Source organism: Cynocephalus volans, chromosome 7, assembly GCF_027409185.1.
Source record: "Cynocephalus volans isolate mCynVol1 chromosome 7, mCynVol1.pri, whole genome shotgun sequence".
NCBI lineage: Eukaryota > Metazoa > Chordata > Mammalia > Dermoptera > Cynocephalidae > Cynocephalus > Cynocephalus volans.
Window position 1 is genome coordinate 16,873,883 of NC_084466.1, and position 22,737 is coordinate 16,896,619.

The following is a 22,737-nucleotide window of genomic DNA, read 5'->3' on the forward strand; positions in this document are numbered from 1 at the left end:
AATCATTATAAATTAGATCTTTATGATTTCAATGTGTAAAAGACTCAGTTACTAAAGAGTTCTGATTAATCAGTGTAGAGTTACTTGTACACACGGTTGTCCTCATATATCTTATGAAATTTCAAATAGTATTTTATAACAATTTGTCCCAAAGTGTCTTCTATGGAACACTGCTCTGGGATGTTGACAGATATGTTCTGAGTGGAAAACTGTTATCTGATCAAGTAAGTTTCAGGGACACTGCATCTTATATACCCCTTTTAGAGATTCTCAGTGTGCATTTGCATATTAATGGTTCTGAGAATTTGTGCAGTTAAAAGAAGGCGAAGAAAAGAAAATTTCATTTTTGGTTAATCCAGCAGTTTATCCATGGAACATTTATCCATGGAACACATATTTGTCAAAAGTTTATTATTATCTCACAAAAATTAGGCTTCAAAAGATAGCCAACAGAGAAATACTGTTTTAGAATAATGAACTAGTTTATAATTTCACTATATAACAGCTCCTCTAAAATATTTGAAATAAAGTACTTCAGGCTCCATCTGTGTGCTTACAATTATCTGTGTCACCACAAGGGAACTTTTTTTGTTGTTTTTAATTAAGGATCACTTAGAATTGGGAACAAAATAAAACATTATATAAGTAAATTATAGACATGTTTTATTATATGATCTTATTCTAATCACCGTTCTTATAAAACTAAATTGAGATAAATTACTTTAATGCAGACTTAAAATGACTGACATGTTCTTGTAAGTTTTCTGATTTTTATGGTAGATGCAGTCTTAGGTTGCTTATGTTTACTCTTTAGAGATAGCATGTGCTTTACCTGTAGAGAAGTCTGTCTTTTTAGGTATCTTCACACAGGTATACTATTATCATCCTCAGGGAAAATTACTTCCTAGAGAGAAATGATCGAGCGTTGTTGGCAATTAAGTTTTCATTTACTTTTTCAGATTACTGAGACTGAATACTTTTAAGTATTTTAAATACATTTAATGGGATTCTTTTCACAAACTTCTTAGATTTCTTAAATAGCATGTGGTAAAATAATTTAACACAAATTATTCAAAGCGTCATTGTAAACATCAGTTATTGTGCAGTACCATTAAGTTATGTTTAGGAATTTTGATATGTTTTGAGCTATTTATTCCCACATTAAATGCCTGAAACATTTGATCTTTTATAGTTTATTATTATAGTCTCCCACTTCCTTTTCCCAGCTTTCACATCTATCAATGTATCATGCTACCTTATTTTATACAAAGGGAAGGGTATGGTGTGACTTTGTGACCATGGTTTTTAGTTCTCCGGATTTTTGTTTATTTCTGGAACATTATTATAAATGTTTATAAATGTATATGAAGTATGTATATGTATTGAGGTGCATGAGTGTTTATATAACAATATTCACTTAGTGCCAGCCCTTTTTAACACAAAGTCAATAAACAGCCATTTTCTGAGTTCTTGTAAATAATTTAGGCATTTTTTTGTTTTCCTTATGTTTTCATATGTTGCTATGATATATTTATTTAGATCAACTTAGGTTTTGCAATACATTAGCTTTCTTATCAAAAAACCCAGCATTTGAATCCCAATCTACCAGTTAACTAGCTGCATGATCTCTCAGCCTCAGTTTCTTAGTCTGTAAAGTATAGATGATGTTCCCTACTCTTCAGGGGTTATGAGATTGACACCTACTGCCTTGAATATAGTAGCTGTTATTTGTATTTTTTATACAAATAATGAGGTACCACTCATAATTTGGAAATAAGATTTAACCTGAGAGTTAAACCATAAAATCAGCACATGTAAATCAGGGGAGAGATGTGCACATCTACTTGAAATGGAGGACCCAGACCAGCAGAACTTAATGATAACCTGATTGAAGGTATTAATTTATTGAAGAAACAGTGACTTTGTGGGTTTTATTTGTGTTGGAAGCCTAGGAAAAGTGGAGAGAAATGGCTTAGCAATGCTGGCCTATATAATCAGGGTTCAGTCAGAGCAGTAGAAACACAGTGTGTGTGCACACACATGTATTGACCTGTATACATATACGTATTTGTATGTATATGGGGGGGTGCATAGATATGAATTTATTTTAGTTGTTTGTTTGTAAAGGAATTATTTTTATAAGACTTGACCTTACACAAATGTGGGACTGGTTAAGCATTTCCTGTAAGGCTATTGACTTCTGGTGCTGGAGCTTGAAGTTTACGGTTCAATTAGGAAGAGGACGTGGCTGTAAAGAGGGGGGATCAAGAGCAAGCTGAAGCCCCACACGGATGGACTGGAAAAAAAATGATTTCCTATATGATTATAGTGTTAAAATAGTAATTCACTTGGAATATTCTATACTTTGAATCAAATACATACTGTTAACTTTTAATTATGCGAAATATAAAATTAATTATCTCCCACTGGCCTTTTCTGTACCTTTAATCATTTTCCCATTTCCCTTTAAAGATTAGGTCATCTTCTAATTTAGAACTTAAATCAATGAAAGACAATGGAGAGGACAGGGAGGGAGGTGAGGTGAGGAAGACTGGGATCAAAATAAAATATGATAAATTTGAGTGTTTTTGTTCCTGAACTTCCCTGTTACAATATGTTGATTTTTTGAAATACTAAATGTATTTATTTATTTATTTTTATTGAAACGTAATTGATTATACATATTTGTTGGGTACAGAGTTGAATATCAATATGTATGTACAATACATGATGATCAAATCAGGAAAATTAATATAGTCATCTTTATAAAACATAATCATTCTAAATATAATGAAAGTATGAAATAGTTAATTTTATTCTCAGATCTGAGGAACTATATTCAACTAACACAGAAGCATCTTCACTTTATTTTTTATCATGCATGATCCATGAGAATTTTGAGGGCCTAAAATTATTAGAAAATTATTAGAGCTTTTACTGTAATAGTATTGTTCTTTGAAGGGTTTTTTTATAAATCACTTGTTCTTAAAATCTTACTTTTATTTTCTCTAATTCCTTCCAGTTTTATAGTTTGTTGAACACAGACATTAGACTTTTAAATTTGTATTTTATTGTGTGAAATAACCAGGAGTTTTTAATCTAGAGAGAAAGAAAACAATTTATGAGAAAGTATGTAGCTAAGATCATGATTAGTTAGGTATTTGTATAAATTTAACCCATTATCTTTCATCTTATTTTCTATTTTCCTAGCATTATAAAAATAAATCCACAAGAGAATGACGTGTTCTTTGAAGTCATTGCTATTGTTGATCCATTGACAAGAGAAGCACAGAAAATGGCACAGTTATTAGCCGTAAGATAATATAAATTAGACTAAATGTTTTTATTTTGAAATTTATAATTTTTTCAAGCCTGTTTTCAAGTATAATCAAATATTTGTGCTCTTGATTCTTTACTTCATCCAACATTTTAATAGCTTATATTTCAATGTAGAAAATGAAACAATAGACCTATGCATATAGTGTTATGGCAGTGCTGAGGCTAGGTATTGCTATGGGTGTGATTCCCACAAAATTAATATTGCAACACATTAAATATATTTTGATGAATTTCAAGCTCTAACTCCCAGCGTGACTATTTCTGGAGATAGGGCCTTTAGGAGATAAGGTTAAGTGAGGTCATAAGGGTGAGGCCCTAATCCAGTATTGTTGATGGCCTTATAAGAGAAAGAGAGAGAGAGATCTCACTGTTTTTCCTTGAGTGTACAAAGAGGTCATATGAGCACACGGCAACATGCGGCTGCCTACAAACCAGGAAGAGAGTTCTCACTGGAAACCAAATGAGCCAGCACCTTGATTTTGGATTTCCCAGCCTCCAGAACTGTGAGAAAATAAATTTCTATTTTTATTTAAGCCACCTTGTCTGTGGTATTTTGTTATGGCAGCCCAAGCAGACTAATATGGATGTCTTCCCCATGTTGCAAAGGGTGGCTTTTGGAAAAGCTGATGCTTAAGCTTAATCATGTGAAGCTTAAAGTGTAATAACTAAAGTTAGCCAAACAGGCAAAGCTGAGGGAAGGGGGAACATAGAGGTTGTATTCAATAGGTGTGGACATTATAACAAAGGTCAAAATAACGGTACCTTCAACAAGACTGATGTGTCTTTCTTTCATCTAAAAGTTCAAGTGTAAGCTGCCTGGGGTTGCTAAGGCAGCTCCACAGTGTGAGGGATTCAGGCACCTGCTGTCTAGTTGTTCAACTATCCTCCTGAAGCACCTTCTGTCTAGTGGTCCAGAATCACTAGTCAAGCTCCTAACATCATCTCTGTATTTTTGCCAGCAGGAAGGGGAGAACAAGGGCACAACCCCCAAAGTTAGACATATTCTGTCCTATCACTTCTCACTGACTAGAGTGTAGCCAGTCATCTGGTTCCACTTAGTGAAAAGGGAGGCTGGAAAATATTGCCACAAGCCCCACATAAACCTGAAAATTCTTTCACTAAAAGAGTAGGGGGGAATGAGTGTTAGGAAACAGCTATCAATCTCCAAAAGGACATTGTGTGGCTTACCGTTTTACTGAGAATTTTAAAGTTTCAAATTGTAATGCAGCTTCCACTAGCTAAATTTTAAAAAGCTAATTACATCAGGCTATATGTTTTTCTAAAGACACATTTTTAAAAAATATTCTCAGAAATGCAAACTATTTGCCCTTTGACAGTTGACTTTACTTTTGGGAACAGGCAAGAGTAATTAGATGGCCTGATGAATGACATGAACAATCAAGCTGGGCTATACTGGTGTATATTCTATTGAAATTTCAAAACATAATTTTTCTTAGAAATTAGTTTTCATTGCCAAAACATATTGGAAAAAGTGATTATAAATATCTGTTATAAATGTATTAATGTAGACAAATGCTAGGGTGCTTCAAAAACCTCATGGAAAGATTCATATTATCCTTTAATTCTATTTTTCCATCAATTTGAAGTACCCTTGTAATTTTGGAAAGACTTTGCTATTCTAGCTGTTCAGTATATGAGCTGGGCAAACCTAATCCCATAGCTGAATTCTCCATTCTTTCTTTTAGCATTCATTTATATGTCTTTGAATTTGTACTTCTTGAAATACACTATTTAGATTATTCTGTAGAAAACAGCAGTCAGTAGTTATATCTGTAAGGATTGGAGCTAGAAAGATGCTTTTCAGTGTATAAATTCTCTATTCCTATGGAGAGTCAGTATTCAGAAAAAATTTATTACTTACATTGGGAACTTTTTATGTAAAGGTAGAATTTAGGAATAAGAAATATGGAATTACAAAGAGATATAAAATGTAGAATTTGCATTCCATTTTACATTATTGGTAATAATTGTATTCTTTATTTCTGAACAACTTAATTTCTTTACAAAAGAATAAGTTAATTTATTGGAAGAAATAGATATTGTTTCATCTAACACTTGAGAAAAACAGTGGTTCAATGACTTCCATAGTAGCAAATATGAGGAGTGATAGAATAGGAATTAAAACTCAAAGCTCTTAAATCCTTAGTCTGTACGTTTTAATTTCTCATCAAGCCTATATCCTTTCTGTTACACATATATATTTTTTGGCTTCTTCCTTTACCTGTATCCTTTGTTGTTTAATAGCTTTCAATCTTCACTGACTTGTCACTCATGTAGAGATGGGGACCATAAAAAGTAATAATTCCTCTCCTACTTCTTATGCTCCGGGGAAATAAAAAGAAAGTAAAATAAAGTACTTCTTCTGAAGGTACCTAAGAACTTTCTACGCCTTTTAAAATGTATGGTTAAGTTCTAAAAGGATCAGTGTACCCTTACCCATGTTGTAAGGTCTCTAATTTGTATTTGCAGATCAAGGTTCTAGTAATTGTTTTATTTGTTCTTTAATACTAAGGAGATTTAGATACTATGAAAGAAAGTCTCTTTAGGCAAAATGCAGGCAACATACACCCAGGGCATTGAGTTCAAATCTTACCTCTGCCATGACTTACTGTGTGACCTTGGGCAAATTACTTAATCTCTCTGTATCTCAATTGTAAAAGTATTACTTGAGAGGGGCATTGTGAGGATCAAATGAGATGATGTGCATGAAGTGTTTATGCAGTGCCTGATATGTAGTAAATGCTCGATAAATGTTAGCTATTAATATTATTTAATATCAAACAGGAATTTTTTTCATAGGTACTTGGCAAGATTATCAACATGAAGATAAAGTTGTTCATGAACTGTAGGGGTAAGCTTTCAGAAACCCCTTTAGAAAGGTGAGTCTGCGTGAACGTAATTTCATTTTGAAAGACTTGCAAATGCTAAGAAAAAAGGGCCATTTTTCCTGGACCTGTTTTTGGTTTTTTATTTTCCTTCACTGAAATGCATCAGAAGTTCAGACAGTTTATTAACCTTAATCGATATAAAATTAAAATAACCTAAGCAGTAAATTGACCCAATCTAATTATAGAATTTACATGTATTTACATTTATCCCTAAGTATTTTTAGAAATGTGATTTAGGAATACCTATTTAGTAATATATCAATGGAAAATAAGGTTGAATTAAAACATTTTTGGTTTAGTTATACTTTAAATACTTATTCAGATCCAAATTATCCAATTGATCTATATATCATCACATTTACTATTTTGGGGTATTGGGATGCAATCAGTTTAGAATAATCTGTCAGTGATATAGAAAATGTGGTTTTTATTATATACAAATATTCCTCATTAATACTACTCCATTGAAATAACATCTTTTCTCAAGAGGGGACAAAAATATACCCTTTCTCTTCTTTCTGGATTGGAATCACTATCATTGTGAGCCACTCTTACTGATAGGAATATTCAATATCCTTCAGGTGTCATTGGGCAGAAAAAAGGATATACACAATGGGACTAGTAGAGCTTTGTAAGATTTGTTAATGTACTTTTCTCTGTATAATTTAATTATGTAACTAAATAAAATATATACGTATACACACGAGACAGAAAAGTAGCATTCATTTAATCCCTTGTTTACTTTTTGAATTATATTTGTTACAATTGATATACCAAAGATTATTGCCTTGAGCAGACATTTTAAACATGGTAAGTATTTTTAATACTTGGAAGACAATAAAATGGAAAATGTAGAAAATTTAAATAAAAGTTTAGAGTTCATTCATTGCCCCCTTGACACCCCTGTCCTTATATCTTATTCAGTTTTCATGCTTCTTATTTATCTTTTGTATTTTAAATTTTATCATATGCCTTTATAAATCTGAACAAAAGCTTTAAATTTGGGGGGCCACTATCGAAAGTGCTCTTAGTTCCTTGACTATGGAATTTTTATTTAAAATTCCATAATGTCTCTATAAATCTTTGGAATATATAATAAAGACTGGGAGTATTGAATATGTAAGCAAGCATAATTCTGTTGGGAGGGAAAGAACTTGATCTCTAGGTGAAATAATAATGTACTGGACAGAGTACAGTCAAGGTATCATTTTTTAAACAACTGTTCATTCAACAGAATTTTATTTACTTGACATATATCAAGCAAACTAGCTTACATATTTCATTTATTTCCAGTTCTTTTCTTTTAGTAATTATGGTCTCGTTTATCTCAGATATGAGAGAAGTTATGGACAGGAATTCCCTCAGCTTCCTACTCTATCTCCTGTACTTTCCCAGCCATCCTATATTGTAGGGGAAGAATAAGATATCTCTCCTCCTCTTTTTTAAGGTGAATATTCCCTCCCTGTTTTGATCCCATGCTTTTCTGTTTGTTCCAGATCCTTGCTTTATCACATATTCTCTGTTTGGTATCTTTAACCTATCTACTAGCCTTTTTTATTCATTCCTTAAGTTATTTAATTTAAAAAATTGCTCCCTTAACTTCTCTAGAGTCCTGACTTTTCTTCCTCTTCTTCACTTCTCATCTAAACTTCTTCAAAGAGTGGTCATACTCTCTCTTCATCTCTTACTGTATCTCCCACTGCAGTTTGTCTATAACTTCCTCTTTGCCACTGAAATTGCTTTACTAAATTACAAAGAAACTGCTATTTGCAGTACCCATGGGGATCTTCTTCCTTGACATTTCTGCTGCATTTGACATTACCGTGTACTTGTTTGTAGTTACTTCATGACTCTTTTCTCTCCTATCTCTCCTCTTACCTCTCTTCTTTTTTTTTTTTTTTTTTTTTTTTTTTTTGTGGCTCTTCTTGTGTGCTTCTCTGATGAAGCATAGTGGGTATGGCAAGCAACTGAGGGAGTTCTCCAGCCAACAACTAGTGAGGAACTTCAGCTCTTATTCTGACAGCCCTTGAGGAACTCAGTCCTTGATGGTGAACCTGGAAGTAGATACTTCCCTCCTTGGGCCTTGAGAGAATGACACAGCACAGCTCACACCTTGGTTGCAGTCTCAAAATAGTGAAAGTCACTATTCTTAAAAACATAACTAATTCTTATTAGGCATGATATTGAGGGATAAGGCTAAAGAACAGCAGATGAGTCTGAAAGCTCTGTTAAGCTGCTGCTTTCAATTCAGTCCTATTTGTTTTTAATTGAACTTTTAAAATTGGTACTAGAATTTCAGCTTGAATTTCACTTATTTTCTGGCTATCATTTCTCTTCATATTATTAGTAAGAGTTAATAAAATAGCTACACCATGGTCAAATTTGAAGAAGTATCTTAGTGAATATAGATTTTAATCTACTAGGATCTGCATAAGTCATGTGTATGTTAAAAGGATTCTAATCATGTTCATTAAGAAATAATTAACAAGGGTATATAATTTATGTATTCTTATAATGGATAATATGGTCAACAAAATAATAATTGTCTACTATTTATAAGCATTAACTCTTCAGTTTAGTGTGTTTTTAGTCTTTTTAATTTAAGATTTTCTGGTCATGTCATAAGCTATTTCCAATTTTAAAATATTTTAGGCAGAAGAAATAATCATCCTAATTTTGGTCACAGTATGAATATTTATGTTTAATCAACAGCTTTTACCGTTTTGTTCTGGAACCAGAACTGATGTCAGGGACGAATGACATTTCTTCTCTTGGACCAGTGGCAAAATTCCTGGATATCCCTGAATCACCCCTTCTAACCCTCAACATGATTACTCCAGAAGGCTGGCTGGTTGAAACAGTATACAGCAACTGTGACCTTGATAATATTCGCTTGAAGGATGTAAGTTATCGTGTAAAGTCATATAAAGGGAAAGGAATAGGATTAGTTCTTATCGGTTATTACAGACATGGCAAGTGAGTGATCGTGTGAAGGATGCTCATCAGAATTTTCTTCTTCATAATTCTAAATCCTGATCTAGTCCTCCCTCTGATGTTTAAGTTTTCTTACCTTCCAAATTCAGCTTATCTAGTTTTCTGTGTTCTTAGGTACCTTCACCTTTTTTATTGCCTCAGACACCTAGCTCACAAAGACTACTGTAAGGTGAACAATGTAGAAAATATGGAGAGGGACACATGGCAGCTTGGGACGACACCATTAAGTACCTCTTTTACCTTTCAGGTTTAATTTTTAATTCAGAGAGGATTTTATCTGAAACTCTTGTTTTGCCTCATGGCTCATAGCCAAAGAAAGCAGTCCTAACTAGATCAGGGTAGAGAGCAGGAAACTAAATTCACTGGGATACTGCAGATGTGGGTATACTGCTTCTCATCACCTCTAACATGACCCTTGTCTAGTGAGTAGTTAGACTTCACTTCCTTACCTGTTGTTATTCAGTTCACAGCACTATAAAAGAGAGAAGAGAATAGTTTTAAATACACTGAGTCTTTTAAAACATTGAATTTAGAGTAAGAAAAGGGATTCAGAAATCAAAAAAACAAAAAAAAAGAAGCAGCAGCATTTTAGGAGACTAAGATTGGTTTCCAGAAACTGAAGAGAAAATGCTTTTCTCCTCCCTCTGTCCTATTTCCAACTCTGTGTTTGACATCTCTTTTAGAATGTAGCCATATCCATGACTGAGGCATAAACATTTACCTATAGTATAATTTGGTTTAATTATTTCTCATGCTTCTCACATCTTACCTTTTGCCTGAAGATTTTCCTTACAGGCAAATGTCTTTTGATCCACACATGAGTAGATTCTGTGGGACCCTAGATCACTTCCCTGTAACATACTCACCAGTACCCAACTTGACTGACCTGAAAAAGAACCTAAAACTCAGCCATGGCAATCATCTGAAATCAGTCCTTCAAATCCAGGGAAAGAATAGGAAGGCAACAAAATAATAAAATCTATGAGGAAAAGTTCAGAAATGAACTTGGCAAAAAGTAAAAAAAAAAAAAATCCCCTTTTTCTCTTTGATCAGTCAGATCTTTTAACAGAGTATATTGGATTCTTCATAAAGAGAGTGGAGCAGTATTATATTGATAAGATAACCTAAGGACTCTAATGAAAAATATGAAAAGATTGTAATGAGAGAATTAATATAGCTTAGAAAAAGATTTTAAATTGAGTCTTCTGATGAATATTTCATTGAACAATTAATGGAGATAACTAAACTTTTTTGGGGGGAGTGGCTAATCTGGTAATATCTATTTAGAAGCTGTTCAAACGAACAGTAGGTGGAAGACTAAAATAAGGGGAAATAATTCCCTGTGTCTTCATTGATTAGGTAAATAAACAGAAGGAAATTATAAATCCTAGCATCTGTAAAAGTTACCTTTCAAGCTCTTCTTTTCCATTGTGTGCTGTACATACTTAGAATATTATCTGCAGCTATCCTAGAAAGATAAGAAAATGCAAATAAAGGTATTAACAAGAGTAGAAAGGAGTTTTAAGTGAAGGGAAAACATGCACCCTGGCAAAAAATGAGACTAATAATGAGAGATTTGTGACCATACACTAGTTTGTGCAAACACTCCTTGCTACATCTTATTCCTGAACGTTACGTAAACACTTGAAGAAAACATTATCTAGAATACTTCCTTAGTGGGACTTTCTTCACATGATTGTAACTACAAAGACTTTAATGCACAATGAACATTAATGCTATAATTAAAGATGATAAAAGTGATTACAGGAAAGCTAAAAGTGAGGTAGTTACTTTTACCTAGGGTTCTGATATTGCTCTTTCAGAGTTAATTATTAGAACTACATCCAGAGACTCTCTAATTATATTTTATCACAGCATATACCTGAAAGATCAAAATACCTGAAACAACAGTGGTGGTTTATGTAGTCAAGAGGAAGCGGAATCAGTAAAAGATTGCTATGAGAAACAGAGTGTCTATGTTAATGTTAAAAGGAATTCACATAAAAATGTATTAGCCCACTCTAAAATATAAATTATTTTGAGATCAGTTTTATTGATGAGACATTGATTACCAATATAGTTGTCAAAGAATTCCTATTTGATTGCTACAGACATAATACAGATCCTAAATAATACTGTATTATGAATGAAAAAAAATTGGATGAACACACACTTCATCTTAGGATCAATTTAGTCCCTTAGTGCACAGTATATAAAATTTACATCTCAAACCCTCAAACACAAAATTTGGGAACAGGCATATACCATCAAACACAAAACTTGGGGATATTTTCCCAAATATTGTCCCCTTTGCAAAACTGAGCAATTTAAACCAAACTTTGGCAAACTTATAAATTTATGTATCGTAAAATTTACATTACCTTATAATCGTCACACCTCCAAATCATCTAAAACTAATTTCTTACTTTCACTTCTCCTGGAAATCTCACCTATCCTTAGTCCTAGATAATTTCTCAAAGTTCAGATTACACCAAAGTCTTTAAGTTCAGCCTTCAGATGCCTTAAGACAAGACACAAGAAAAAGATGTTTTTTATCATTTTACCCATCCCTAGTACTAGACAGCTTGTCAGAATCCAGGTCACAGATGGAAATATTTATCATACCTTTGTTCACTTTGTACAATGTGTCATTGGAATTACACAAAATTATATTAAATAGCAATAAAAATACTACAATAACAAGTGGGATTTTAAAGATAATTGTTAACAAACCTAAATATTAGTCTTTATAATTTAACTTAATTTTTTTTAAAAGGAAGATGCTAACTATTCAGCCACAGAAGAATAGTAAAATAAGTACTTCTTAGAAAAATTAATATGTTCTCTAAGTTATATTTAAGAGGTATTAAATTCATATCTTATATCAACAATTAATATTTATAACATAAATAAAAATATAAAGGAAAGATAGAAATAAACATCAAAAATGATCAGTGGCTTTCATATTTTTGCTAAAAATAAGCCTTGAAGATAAACTAATTTAACTTAAATCATCTTTATTATCTATTATTTATTATTTATTTATTGTTAGGAAACTTGAAGTATTCACTAGAAAGTATTCTTTGAAAAAGGAATTGGCTGTTTTTGGTATTGTGGTTTGAATAAGTCAACAGAATTGAGTCTGTTATATAAAAAATATAAAAACAAGAAATTTTTACATTAAAATGAAGATATTATTAGTCACAAACTGGTTAAATGTATTTGGACTCTGTCCTAATATCTAATTCATAATAAAAAATAGTTAAGATTTACTTCACAATCACTTTGGGGTATGGTTTTCTTGTCTGTAAAATGAGGGAGTTGAACTAAATAATCTGTACAATCTCTTGCTAACTTTTAACATTCTTATATTCTGGGACTATTACGTGGAAATCTTTCCATCCAAGGAAATTGTTATGAGAACTCTGGATACAGGTTAATTAAGTATATGTGAAGTCATCACTAGAACAGTAATAATTGAACAACTAATTCAGAATCCAACTAAAGTTGTTGAATCAAATGCCATCTTCAAAGAAGCTACTTATTTCTTGTTCTGAAAAGGAGTAAAATCATAAGAACAGGTCTCAAGAAAGAAATGCTGTACACAAGTATTTCAGTTATTTCTGAGATAATTAGTCAATGAAAAACCATTTTACAATACAGAATATTTCCAAATACTCTAGCCTAAACACAGTAAACAAAAATGTTGGAAACCTCATATGATGAAATAAAATTAGGTATAGGTAACAATCACTGTCTTTAATCTGGTCAGCAAAATCCTTCAACTATGAAAATCCCTTACCATTTGATTTATTTTCATGTTTGGTTATGTTGTTCATATGAAGTAGAGAAAAAGCTTTATCCCCCAAATATTTATTATAACATTTGCAATAGAGGAAAATCTGGAAATAATTGGATGTCAAGCTATTCAAAAAGATATTTATAGGGACAGGGACATTTTCTGAGAGAACGATGTTTAATGGAAAAGCAGGTTACACTTAGAAAAAAATTATGGAGAAAAGAAATAGAAATCAATGTGTTGATATTTATATGACTTTGGTTTATAGATAGTTCATATTTTTTCTTCTTTCCACTTGGAAGTGGAAAGATTAATTTTTAACATTAATATAAAATTCATCTTTTAAATGAATTACATTAATTTATAATTAAATAATTCTAAACATTAATTTTTTTAGTTACAAGAAAGCCAGTAGATGATAAAAGCTTTCTTACCAAGTCTGAAGTGGAAACTACAGGGCAACATCAAACTGATGTAGATTCTCTGAGGAATTTCTCATCTAAATTTGTCTTAAAGAGATCCATTGAATAATACAGGTTATGGAGCACCAATTTGTGCTCATGTCTTTCCTGCTTGGTGATATTGCTACGTATTGTCATGAGGGGGTAGAGCTGATATCATGAGAAAGAAAAAATTTATCATGAGCTTTTGGTGGTGTTTATACATGCCTAAACAAAAGATTTGAAGACACTCATCTAAATATGTTGGCTAATATTAAAATAATTACATCTATTTATTACTAAATTTGTACTTATGAGGATCACTAATACCAAAACCGTGCCATGTTCTCTCCATAGACCGAGAAAACTGTTACAGCAGAATATGAACTAGAATATCTGTTACTTGAAGGACACTGCTTTGATACAATGACAGAAAAACCTCCTCGGGGTCTGCAGTTTACATTAGGCACAAAAAATAAACCTGTTATGGTTGATACAATAGTGATGGCCAATCTTGTAAGTATTATAAATATTTAATTGCTGATATTTAATTAGATATTTCAGTGAAATTCTCTGTTTTCCTTATAAGTGAGGTGAAACAATCTTAATGTATTTTTATATAGTAGAAGTTCACTGAAACATCTATTGCTGAATAGCTCACAGAAAACAAAATTGAGTCCTTAAATAAGATAAATAAAACAAAAATGGTAAGAATCATACTTTCAGAATCTCCTTGTACATATTATTGTACAATCTCTACCCTTGCTTGCAATTCATTTACAGAATTTACTATACAGTTATTAAACACTTTCTTATATGATTCATGTATAGTCTGTCATGGACAATTGGATGTGTTTAATCATGTAACGCAATGATCATTTTTTTCTCATCTTAAAAGGGATATTTTCAGTTAAAAGCAAACCCTGGTGCTTGGATACTGAAATTACGCCAAGGAAAATCTGAAGATATTTATCAAATAGTTCGGTGAGTTGTATGAACAACTTTAAAGTTTTTATATGTAAATAAGTTTCTAGTGTGATATAACCAAGGTCATCAAAACAACCATTAAAATGTTAGCAAGACTGGGTTAGGTCAGGCATCAGCAAGATGGCAGAATTATACTTTCCAGTGCTCACACCCCTGCAGAAACATCAATCTGAACAACTGTTCATGCACAAAAATACCTTCATGAGAGCTAAGGAAACTGGGTGAGATATTACAGCACCTGGGTGTAGCACAGAAATAAGAAAAGATGCGTTGAAGAGGGTAGGAAGGACAGTTTTACATTTAGCACCAGGGGAGCCACTGTGGACCCAGGCTTCAGGCTGGCCCCTGCAGATTCAGGCTCCAGGCCTAACACAGCACCAGGTCAGCCCCTGTGGACCAAAGCTTCAGGCCTACCCCTGCAGACCCAATCAACAGGTCTTCCCAGTGGATCCAGGCAGCAGCACCCAGGCCCAACCCTGCAGTCCAAGGTACCAAGCCAGAACAAACCAAGTCCAAAGTTAGTAGCAGGAGGGAAATAAAGATTAGAATAGAAATAAATGAAATGGAGATGAGGAACAATAGAACTGAACAATAGAAAAGATCGAGGAAACTGAGTTGGTATTTTTGAAAAGATAAAATTGACACACATTTAGCTAGACTAAGAAAGAAAGAAAAAAACTCAAAACTAGAAATGAAAAGAGGGAACATTACAACTAATATCACAGAAATGTGAAGTATTATAAGTCTGAACAATTATATGCCAACAAGTTGAGTAACCTAGGAAAAGTGGATAAATCCCTAGGCACTATAACCTGCCAAGCCTGAATCACAAAGAAGCAGAAAATCTGAACAGACCAATAATGAATAAGGAGATTGAGTTAGTAATAAAAAGTCTCCCATCAAAGTAAAGCCCAAGACCTGATGGCTTCAGTGCTGAATTCTTCCAAACATTTAAAGAGTTAATACCAATCCTTCTCAACCTCTTCCCCCAAAAAGTAGAAATGGAAGAAATACTTCCCAACTCATTTTATGAGGCCAGCATTTCCTGATACAAAAGCCAGACAGTGACACTACAACAAAAAGACAATTACAGGTCAATATACCTCATGATCATAAACATAAAAATCCTCAATAAGATAATAGCAAACCAAATTCAATGGCACATTGAAAGAATCATTCACCATGATCAAGTGAAATTTTTCCCAGGGATGCAAGAATGGTTCGACATACACAAATCTATAAATGTGATACTGCACATTAACAGAATGAAGGACAAAAAACATATTATCTCAATAGATGCTTAAAAAGCATTTGACAAAATTCAGCGTTCTTTCATGATAAAAACTCTCAACAAGTTAGGTGTAGAATAAATGTACCTCTAAACAGTAAAGGCTATATATATATGACAAGCCCATAGCTACCATCGTACTCAATGGCAAAAAGTTGAAAGCTTCTCCTCTAAGAGGAGGAGGAAGACAAGGGTGCCCAATCTCACCATTTCTGTTCACCATGGTACTGGGAGTCGTATCCAGAGAAAGTGAGCAAGAAAAAGAAAAAAGGCATCCAAATTAGAAAGGAAGAAGTCAAATTGTCCCTGTTAGCAAACAAAATCATCTTATATATAGAAAACTCTATAAAGACACCACCAAAATACTTTTGGAACTACTAAATGAATTCAGTAAAGTTGCAGCATACAAAGTCAACATACAAAAATCAGTAGCATTTCTATACACCTATAATGAGCAAGCTGAAATCAAGAAAGCAATTCCATTTAACAATAGGTACAAAACAAAATACTTAGGAATGAATTTAACCATGGAAGTAAAAGACCTGTACACTGAAAACTATAAAATATTGATAAAGGAAATTGAAGAGTATCATGTTCACAGATTGGTAGAATTAATATTATTAAAATATTCATACTACTCAGAGCAATCTACAAATTCAGTGTAATTCCTATCAAAATTTCAATGACATTTCTCACAGAAATGGAAAAAATAATTCTACTATTCATATGGAACCACAGAAGACTGGATATCCACATGCAGAAGAATGAAATTAGACCCTTATCTTTGATTTAAAAATCAACTCAGAATGGATTGAAGATTTAAACATAAGACCTGACACTATAAAACTACTAGAAGACAATACAGGGGAAAAGCTCCATGACATTGGTTTGAGCAATGATTTTTTTAATATCACCCCAAAAAGACAGGCAACAAAACTGAAAACGAGCAAATTGGATTACCTCAACCTGAAATGATTCTGCACAACAAAGGAAACAGTCAACAGAATGAAGAGAAAACCTATGGTATGGGAGAAAATATTTGCAAAGTATACATCTGATAAGAGATTAATATTCGAAATATATAAGGAACTCAAACATTTCACCAAAAAGCTCCATTGAAAAATTGGCAAAAGTCATGAATAGACATTTCTTAAAAGAAGACATTCAGATGCCCAACAGACGTATGAAAAAAGCTCAACATCACTAGTCATCAGGGAAATGCAAATTAAAACCACAATGAGATATCACCTTACACCATTAGAATGGCTATTACCAAGAAGACATGATGATAAGTGTTGGCAAGGATGAGGCAAAATGGGAATGAAATTTGTACAGCCATTATGGAAAATTGTATGGGGGTTCTGAAGAAAATTAAAAATGGAACTACCGTATTATCCAGCAGTCCCACTACAGGTATATATCCAAAGGAAATGAAATCAGGATGTCAGAAAGATGTCTGCAATGCCATGGGTTTTTTTGTTTTTTTGTTTGTTTTTTTGTTTTGTTTTTTTTCCTTTTTCTTTGTCTTTTTGTGACCGGTAAGGAGATCGCCACCCTCAGCTTGGCATCGTCCTCACTGCGCTCAGCCAGCGAGCGCACCGGCCATCCCTATATAGGATCCGAACCCGCAGCGGGAGCGTCGCTGCGCTCCCAGCGCTTCACTCTCCCGAGTGCGCCACGGGGTCGGCCCTGCAATGCCATGTTTATTGCAGCATTATTCACAGTAACTGATATGGAATAAACCTAAGTATCTATTAATAGATGAATGGATTTTTTAAATTATGGTATATAGAGAGAGTGAAATATTATTCAGTCTTAAAAAAGGAAATCCTGTCATTTGCAACAACATGGATGAAACTGGAGGACATTATGTTAAGTGAAATGAGCCAGGTACAGAAAGACAAATCCCACATGATCTCACTTACATGTAGAATCTAAAAAAGCTGAACTCCTAGAAGCAGAGAGTAAAATTATTGTTACCAGGGGCTAGGGTGGGGGGATTTGGGAGATGCTGATTAATATACAATTTCTGTTGGATAGGAGGAATAACTTCAAGAGATCTCTTGTATGTCATGGTGACTATAATTAATAACAAAATATTCTTTTTTTATCTGCCTTTTTAAAAAAAAATCTCTACACAACATAAACATTTTTTATGGCCCTTTACCAATTTCTCCCTAATCCTTCTTCGCCTCCTCCTTTCCCACCTGTGGTGACCACAGTTTTCTCCTGTGCTTTAGAAAGTTCAAGGAATTATTGTGATCGTTGGGTCTGTCTTTCTTTTCTCTAAGTTGATTCATGTTGCTGCAAATGGCAGAATTTCATTACTTTTTATGGCAGAGTAGTATCTGTTGTGTATGTATACCACATTTTCCTCATCCAGTCACCCATCGATGGACATTTATGTAAGTTCCAACTCTTAGCTATTGTAAACAGAGCTGTGATAAATATGGGAATGCAGGTGTCCCTTCGACATGACTTCCATTCCTTTGGGTATACATCCAGTAGCGGGATTGCTGGATCATATGGCAGTCCTGTCTGTAGTTGTCTGAGGAACATCCATACTGATTTCCACAATGGCTACACTAATTTATAGGCCCACCAACAGTGTGGGAGGGTTCCCCTTTCTCTGCATCCTCCCCAGCATTTGTTATTCTCTGTCTTTTTGATGGCTAGTTTAACTGCTATGAGATGATTTTTCAATGTGGTTTTGATTTGCATTTCCCTGATGCTTAGTGATGTTTAGCGTTTTTTCATGTGTCTGTTGTCCATTTGTATATCTCCCTTTGAGAAATGCTTATTCAGCTCTTTTGCCCATTTTTTAATTGGGTTACTTACTTTTTTACTGTTAAATTGTTTGAGTTCCTTGTATAATCTGGATATTGTCTTAGTTTGTGTTGCTATAACAGAAATACCTAAGACTGGGTAATTTATAAGGAAGAGAGGTATATTCTGGGACAGCTGCATCTGGTGCAGGCCTCAGGCTGCTTCTACTCATGGCAGAAAGCGGCAGGCAGCCGGTGGGTACAAGCAGATCACATGGTGAGAGGAAGCAAGAGAGAGAGAGAGGAAGTGCCAGGGTCTTTTAAACAACCAGCTCTCGCAGGAATTAATAGAGCAAGATCTCACTCAGGACCCTCACCCCCTAGGGAGAGCATTAATTCATTCATGAGCAATCTGCCCCCGTGACACAAATAGCTTCCAACACTGTCACACTGGGAATCAAATTTCCATATGAGTTTTGGGGGGACAACACTTCCAAACTCTGTCATTCCACCCCTAGACCCCCAAAGCTCTTGTCACTCTCACATACAAAATACAGTCTTTCCATCCCAACAGTCACAAAAGTCTTAGCTTTTTTCAGCACCAACTTAAAAGTCCAAAGTCCAAAGTCTCATCTGAGACTAAAGGCAAAACTCCTTCCAGCTATGAACCTGTAAAAATCAAAACCAAATTTATCTACTGCCAAGATACAATGGTGGAACAGACATTGGGTATGCATTCTCATTGCAAAAGGGAGAAATAGGCGAGAAAGAAGGAGAAGCAGGCCCCAAACAAGTCCGAAACCCAGGAGGGAAGACATTAAGTCTTAAAGGTCCAAAATAATCTTTGATTCCAAGTCCTGCATCCTGGGCACAATGGGGCATCTGGGTCCCCAAAGCCTTGGGCAGCCTCGTTCCCACAGCTCTGCCAGGCGCAGCCCACTGGGCAGTACTGGTGCCTGTGGCTTTTCCAGGCCAGCATTGTACATTGGCAGTGGCCCTACAGTTCTGAGGTCCTGGTGGCAGCCCCACTGCCTTGGCTCTACCAGACATTTCCCATGGGGGCTCTTTGTGGGGGCTCTGACCCCACTTTCCTGCTCAGCATTGCTCTAGTAGATTGCCTCTGCAGCAGCTCCACCCCTGAGGTAGGTCTCTGCCTGGGTCCCCAGGCTTTTCCATACATCCTCTGAAAACTGGGTGGAGGCTGCCACACCTTCACTGCTCTCATGTCCTGCCGGCCTGCAGACTAACATGACATGGATGTCACCAGGGTTTCAGGCTTCTACTCTCCAGAGCTGTTGCACAAACCATAATTGGGCCCACTTGAGGCAGGGCTGCTCCAGCCAGAACAGCTGGGATACAGGAAGCAGATTCCCAAGGGCAGCTGCACCCCTGGTCTGTCCTCCAGGACAACTCACTCCTTCTAGGCCTCAGGATCTGTGAAGGGAGGGGCACCCTTCTAGACTTCCGAAATGCCTTTAGGGCCTTTTTTGTATTGCCTTGGCCATTAGCATCTGGCTGCCTCACTGCCAAGCAAATGTCTTTACCAGCCAGTTTATCTGTGTTGGTAAAACACCCTTGTGTTCTCCTCCTGCTCTCTGCTTCTCTACCACATGGCCAGGCTGCAAATTTTCTGCATCTTTATGCTCTGCTTCCCTTTTAAATTCTGGCTTTACATCATGCCTCTGCTGCCATAACTCAGAGTAGGCTGTTAGAAGTAACCATGCAGCTTCCTTAATGCTTTGCTGCTTGGAAATTTCTTCCACCAAACATTCTGGTTCACAGCTCTTAAGTCCCACCTTCCACAAAGTCCTGGGGCATAGACACAGTGTAGCCAAGTTTCTAGCTATGGTGTAGCAAGGATGATCTTTTGTCTAATTCCCAATAAGTTCCTCATTTCTGTTTGAGGCATCATCATCCACATGGTGTTACTGTCCACTTTTCTATGAATATTCTGTTCACAACAGTTTAACCATTTAACTCTAAAATGTTCCAAACACTCTCTCATCTTTTTATCTTCTTCTAAGTCCTCCAAACTGCTCCAGCCTTTGCCCATTACCCAGTTCCAAAGCTGCTTCCACATTTTCAGGTATCTATATGGCAACACCCCACTCCTCGGTACCAATTTTCTGTCTTAGTTCATTTGTGTTGCTAACAGAAATACCTGACACTGGGTAATTTATAAGGAGAAGGGGTTTATTTGGCTTACAATTCTGGGAAAGCTGTGTCTGGTGTGGGCCTTGGGCTGCTTCTACTCATGGGGGAAAGCAGCAGGCAACTGGCGGGTACAAGCAGATCATATGGTGAGAGGAAGCAAGGGAGAGAGAGGAGGTGCCAGGGTCTTTTAAACAACCAGCTCTTGTGGGAACTAATAGAGTGAGAACTTACTCACTACCCCTGTTCCCCCAGGGAGAGTATTAATCCATTCATGAGGGATCTGCCCCCATGACTCAAACAGCTCCTAACACTGCCAGGTTGGGGATCTCATTTCCACATGAGTTTTGGTGGGGACAACACATCCAAACTCTATCATAATCCCTTGTCGGATACATAGCTTGCAGGTATTTTCTCACATTCTGTAAGTTGTCTTTTCATTCTTTGTCTTTTGTGTCTTTCATTCACAATTCCTTTTACTGTGCAGAAGCTTTTAATTTGATATAATCCCATTTATTTATTTTTCCTTTTGTCACGTGTGTTTTTGGGGTCTTGTTCATAGTCTTTGCCCAGTCCTACTTCCTGAAGTGTTTCCCCTATGTTTTTTTTTAGTAGTTTTATAGTTTGGGGTCTTATATATAAGTGTTTATTCCATTTTGAGTTGATTTTAATAAATGGCAGGAGGTATATGTCTAATTTCATTCCTCTACATATGAACGTCCAGTTTTCCCAGCACCGCTTATGGAAGAGGCAGTCCTTTCCCCGATTAATGCTTCTGTTGCCCTTGTCAAATATTGTTGGCTGTACATATGTGGGTTGATTTCTGGCTTCTCTATTCTGTTCCATTGGTCAGAGTGTCTGTTTTTATGCAAGTGTCATGCTGTTCTGGTTACTATAGCTTTGTAGGATAATTTGAAGTCAGGTAGTGTAATGCCTCCAGCTTTATTGTTTTTGCTCAGGATTGCTTTGGCTATTTGGGATCCTTTGTTGTTCCATATAAATGCTAAGATTGTTTTTTCTGTTTCTTTGAAAAATGTCATTGGCATTTTGATGGTGATTGCATTGAATCTGCAGATTGCTTTCGGGGGTATGGACATTTTCACAATGTTAATTCTTGCAATCTCAGAGCATCAAGTGTCTTTCATCTTTTAGCGTCCTCTTTAATTTCTTTCAGTAGTGATTTGTAGTTCTCATTGTAGACATTTTTCACATTGGTTAAATTGATTCCTAGTGTATTATATTTTTTGGTCACTGTTGTAAATGGGCTTGCTTTATTGATATCTTTTTCTGTTAGTTTATTGTTGGAGTATAAAAATGCTACTGATTTTTGCGTGTTGATTTTGTATCCTGCAACTTTATAGAAATTTTTTATCAACTCTGAGAGTTTGTTTGTAGAGTCTTTAGGTTTTTCTATATATAAGATCACATCATCTGCAAACAGGGACAGTTTGACTACGTTTCCAATATGGATGACCTTTATTTCTTTCTCCTCTGATTGCTCTGGCTAGTACTTCCAGTACTGTGTTAAATAGGAGTGGTGAGAATGGGCATCCTTGTCCTAATCCTGTTCTTAAGGGAGAAGCTGTTAGCTTTTCCCCATTCAGGATGATATTGGCAGTGGGTTTGTCATATATGGCTTTTATTGTGGTGAGATACTTTCCTTCCATAACTAATTTGTTGAGAGTCTTTATCATGAAGGGATGTTGAATTTTGTCAAATGCTTTTTCTGCATCTATTGAGATAATCATATGGTTTTTGTCCTTGATTTTGTTGATATGGTACACCACATTTATTGACTTGCTTATGTTGAATCATCCTTGCATCCCTGGGATGAATCCCACTTGATCCTGGTATATAATTTTTTTGATGTGTTGCTGTATTATGATTGCTAATATTTTGTTGAGGATTTTTGCATGTTCATCAGAGATATTGGTCCAGAGCTTTCTTTATTTGTTGTGTCTTTGTCTGATTTTGGTTAACAGGATGATGCCAGCCTCATGGATGAGTTTGGGAGAATTGCCTTTGCTTCGATTGTTTGGAATACTTTGAAGAGAATTAGTATTAA

At 35.0% G+C, this 22,737-nt stretch overlaps 1 protein-coding gene across 1 annotated transcript in view; it reads left to right on the forward strand.

Annotated features, from left to right (window-relative positions):
* Nucleotides 1-22,737, forward strand: part of UGGT2 (UDP-glucose glycoprotein glucosyltransferase 2) — a 187,900-nt gene that overhangs the window by 121,618 nt on the left and 43,545 nt on the right. Inside the window, exons 25-29 of the mRNA XM_063101517.1 lie at nt 3,211-3,313; nt 6,160-6,239; nt 8,961-9,150; nt 13,839-13,997; nt 14,380-14,465. Coding sequence (XP_062957587.1) covers nt 3,211-3,313; nt 6,160-6,239; nt 8,961-9,150; nt 13,839-13,997; nt 14,380-14,465 — 618 coding nt within the window. The remainder of the gene's footprint in view (nt 1-3,210; nt 3,314-6,159; nt 6,240-8,960; nt 9,151-13,838; nt 13,998-14,379; nt 14,466-22,737) is intronic.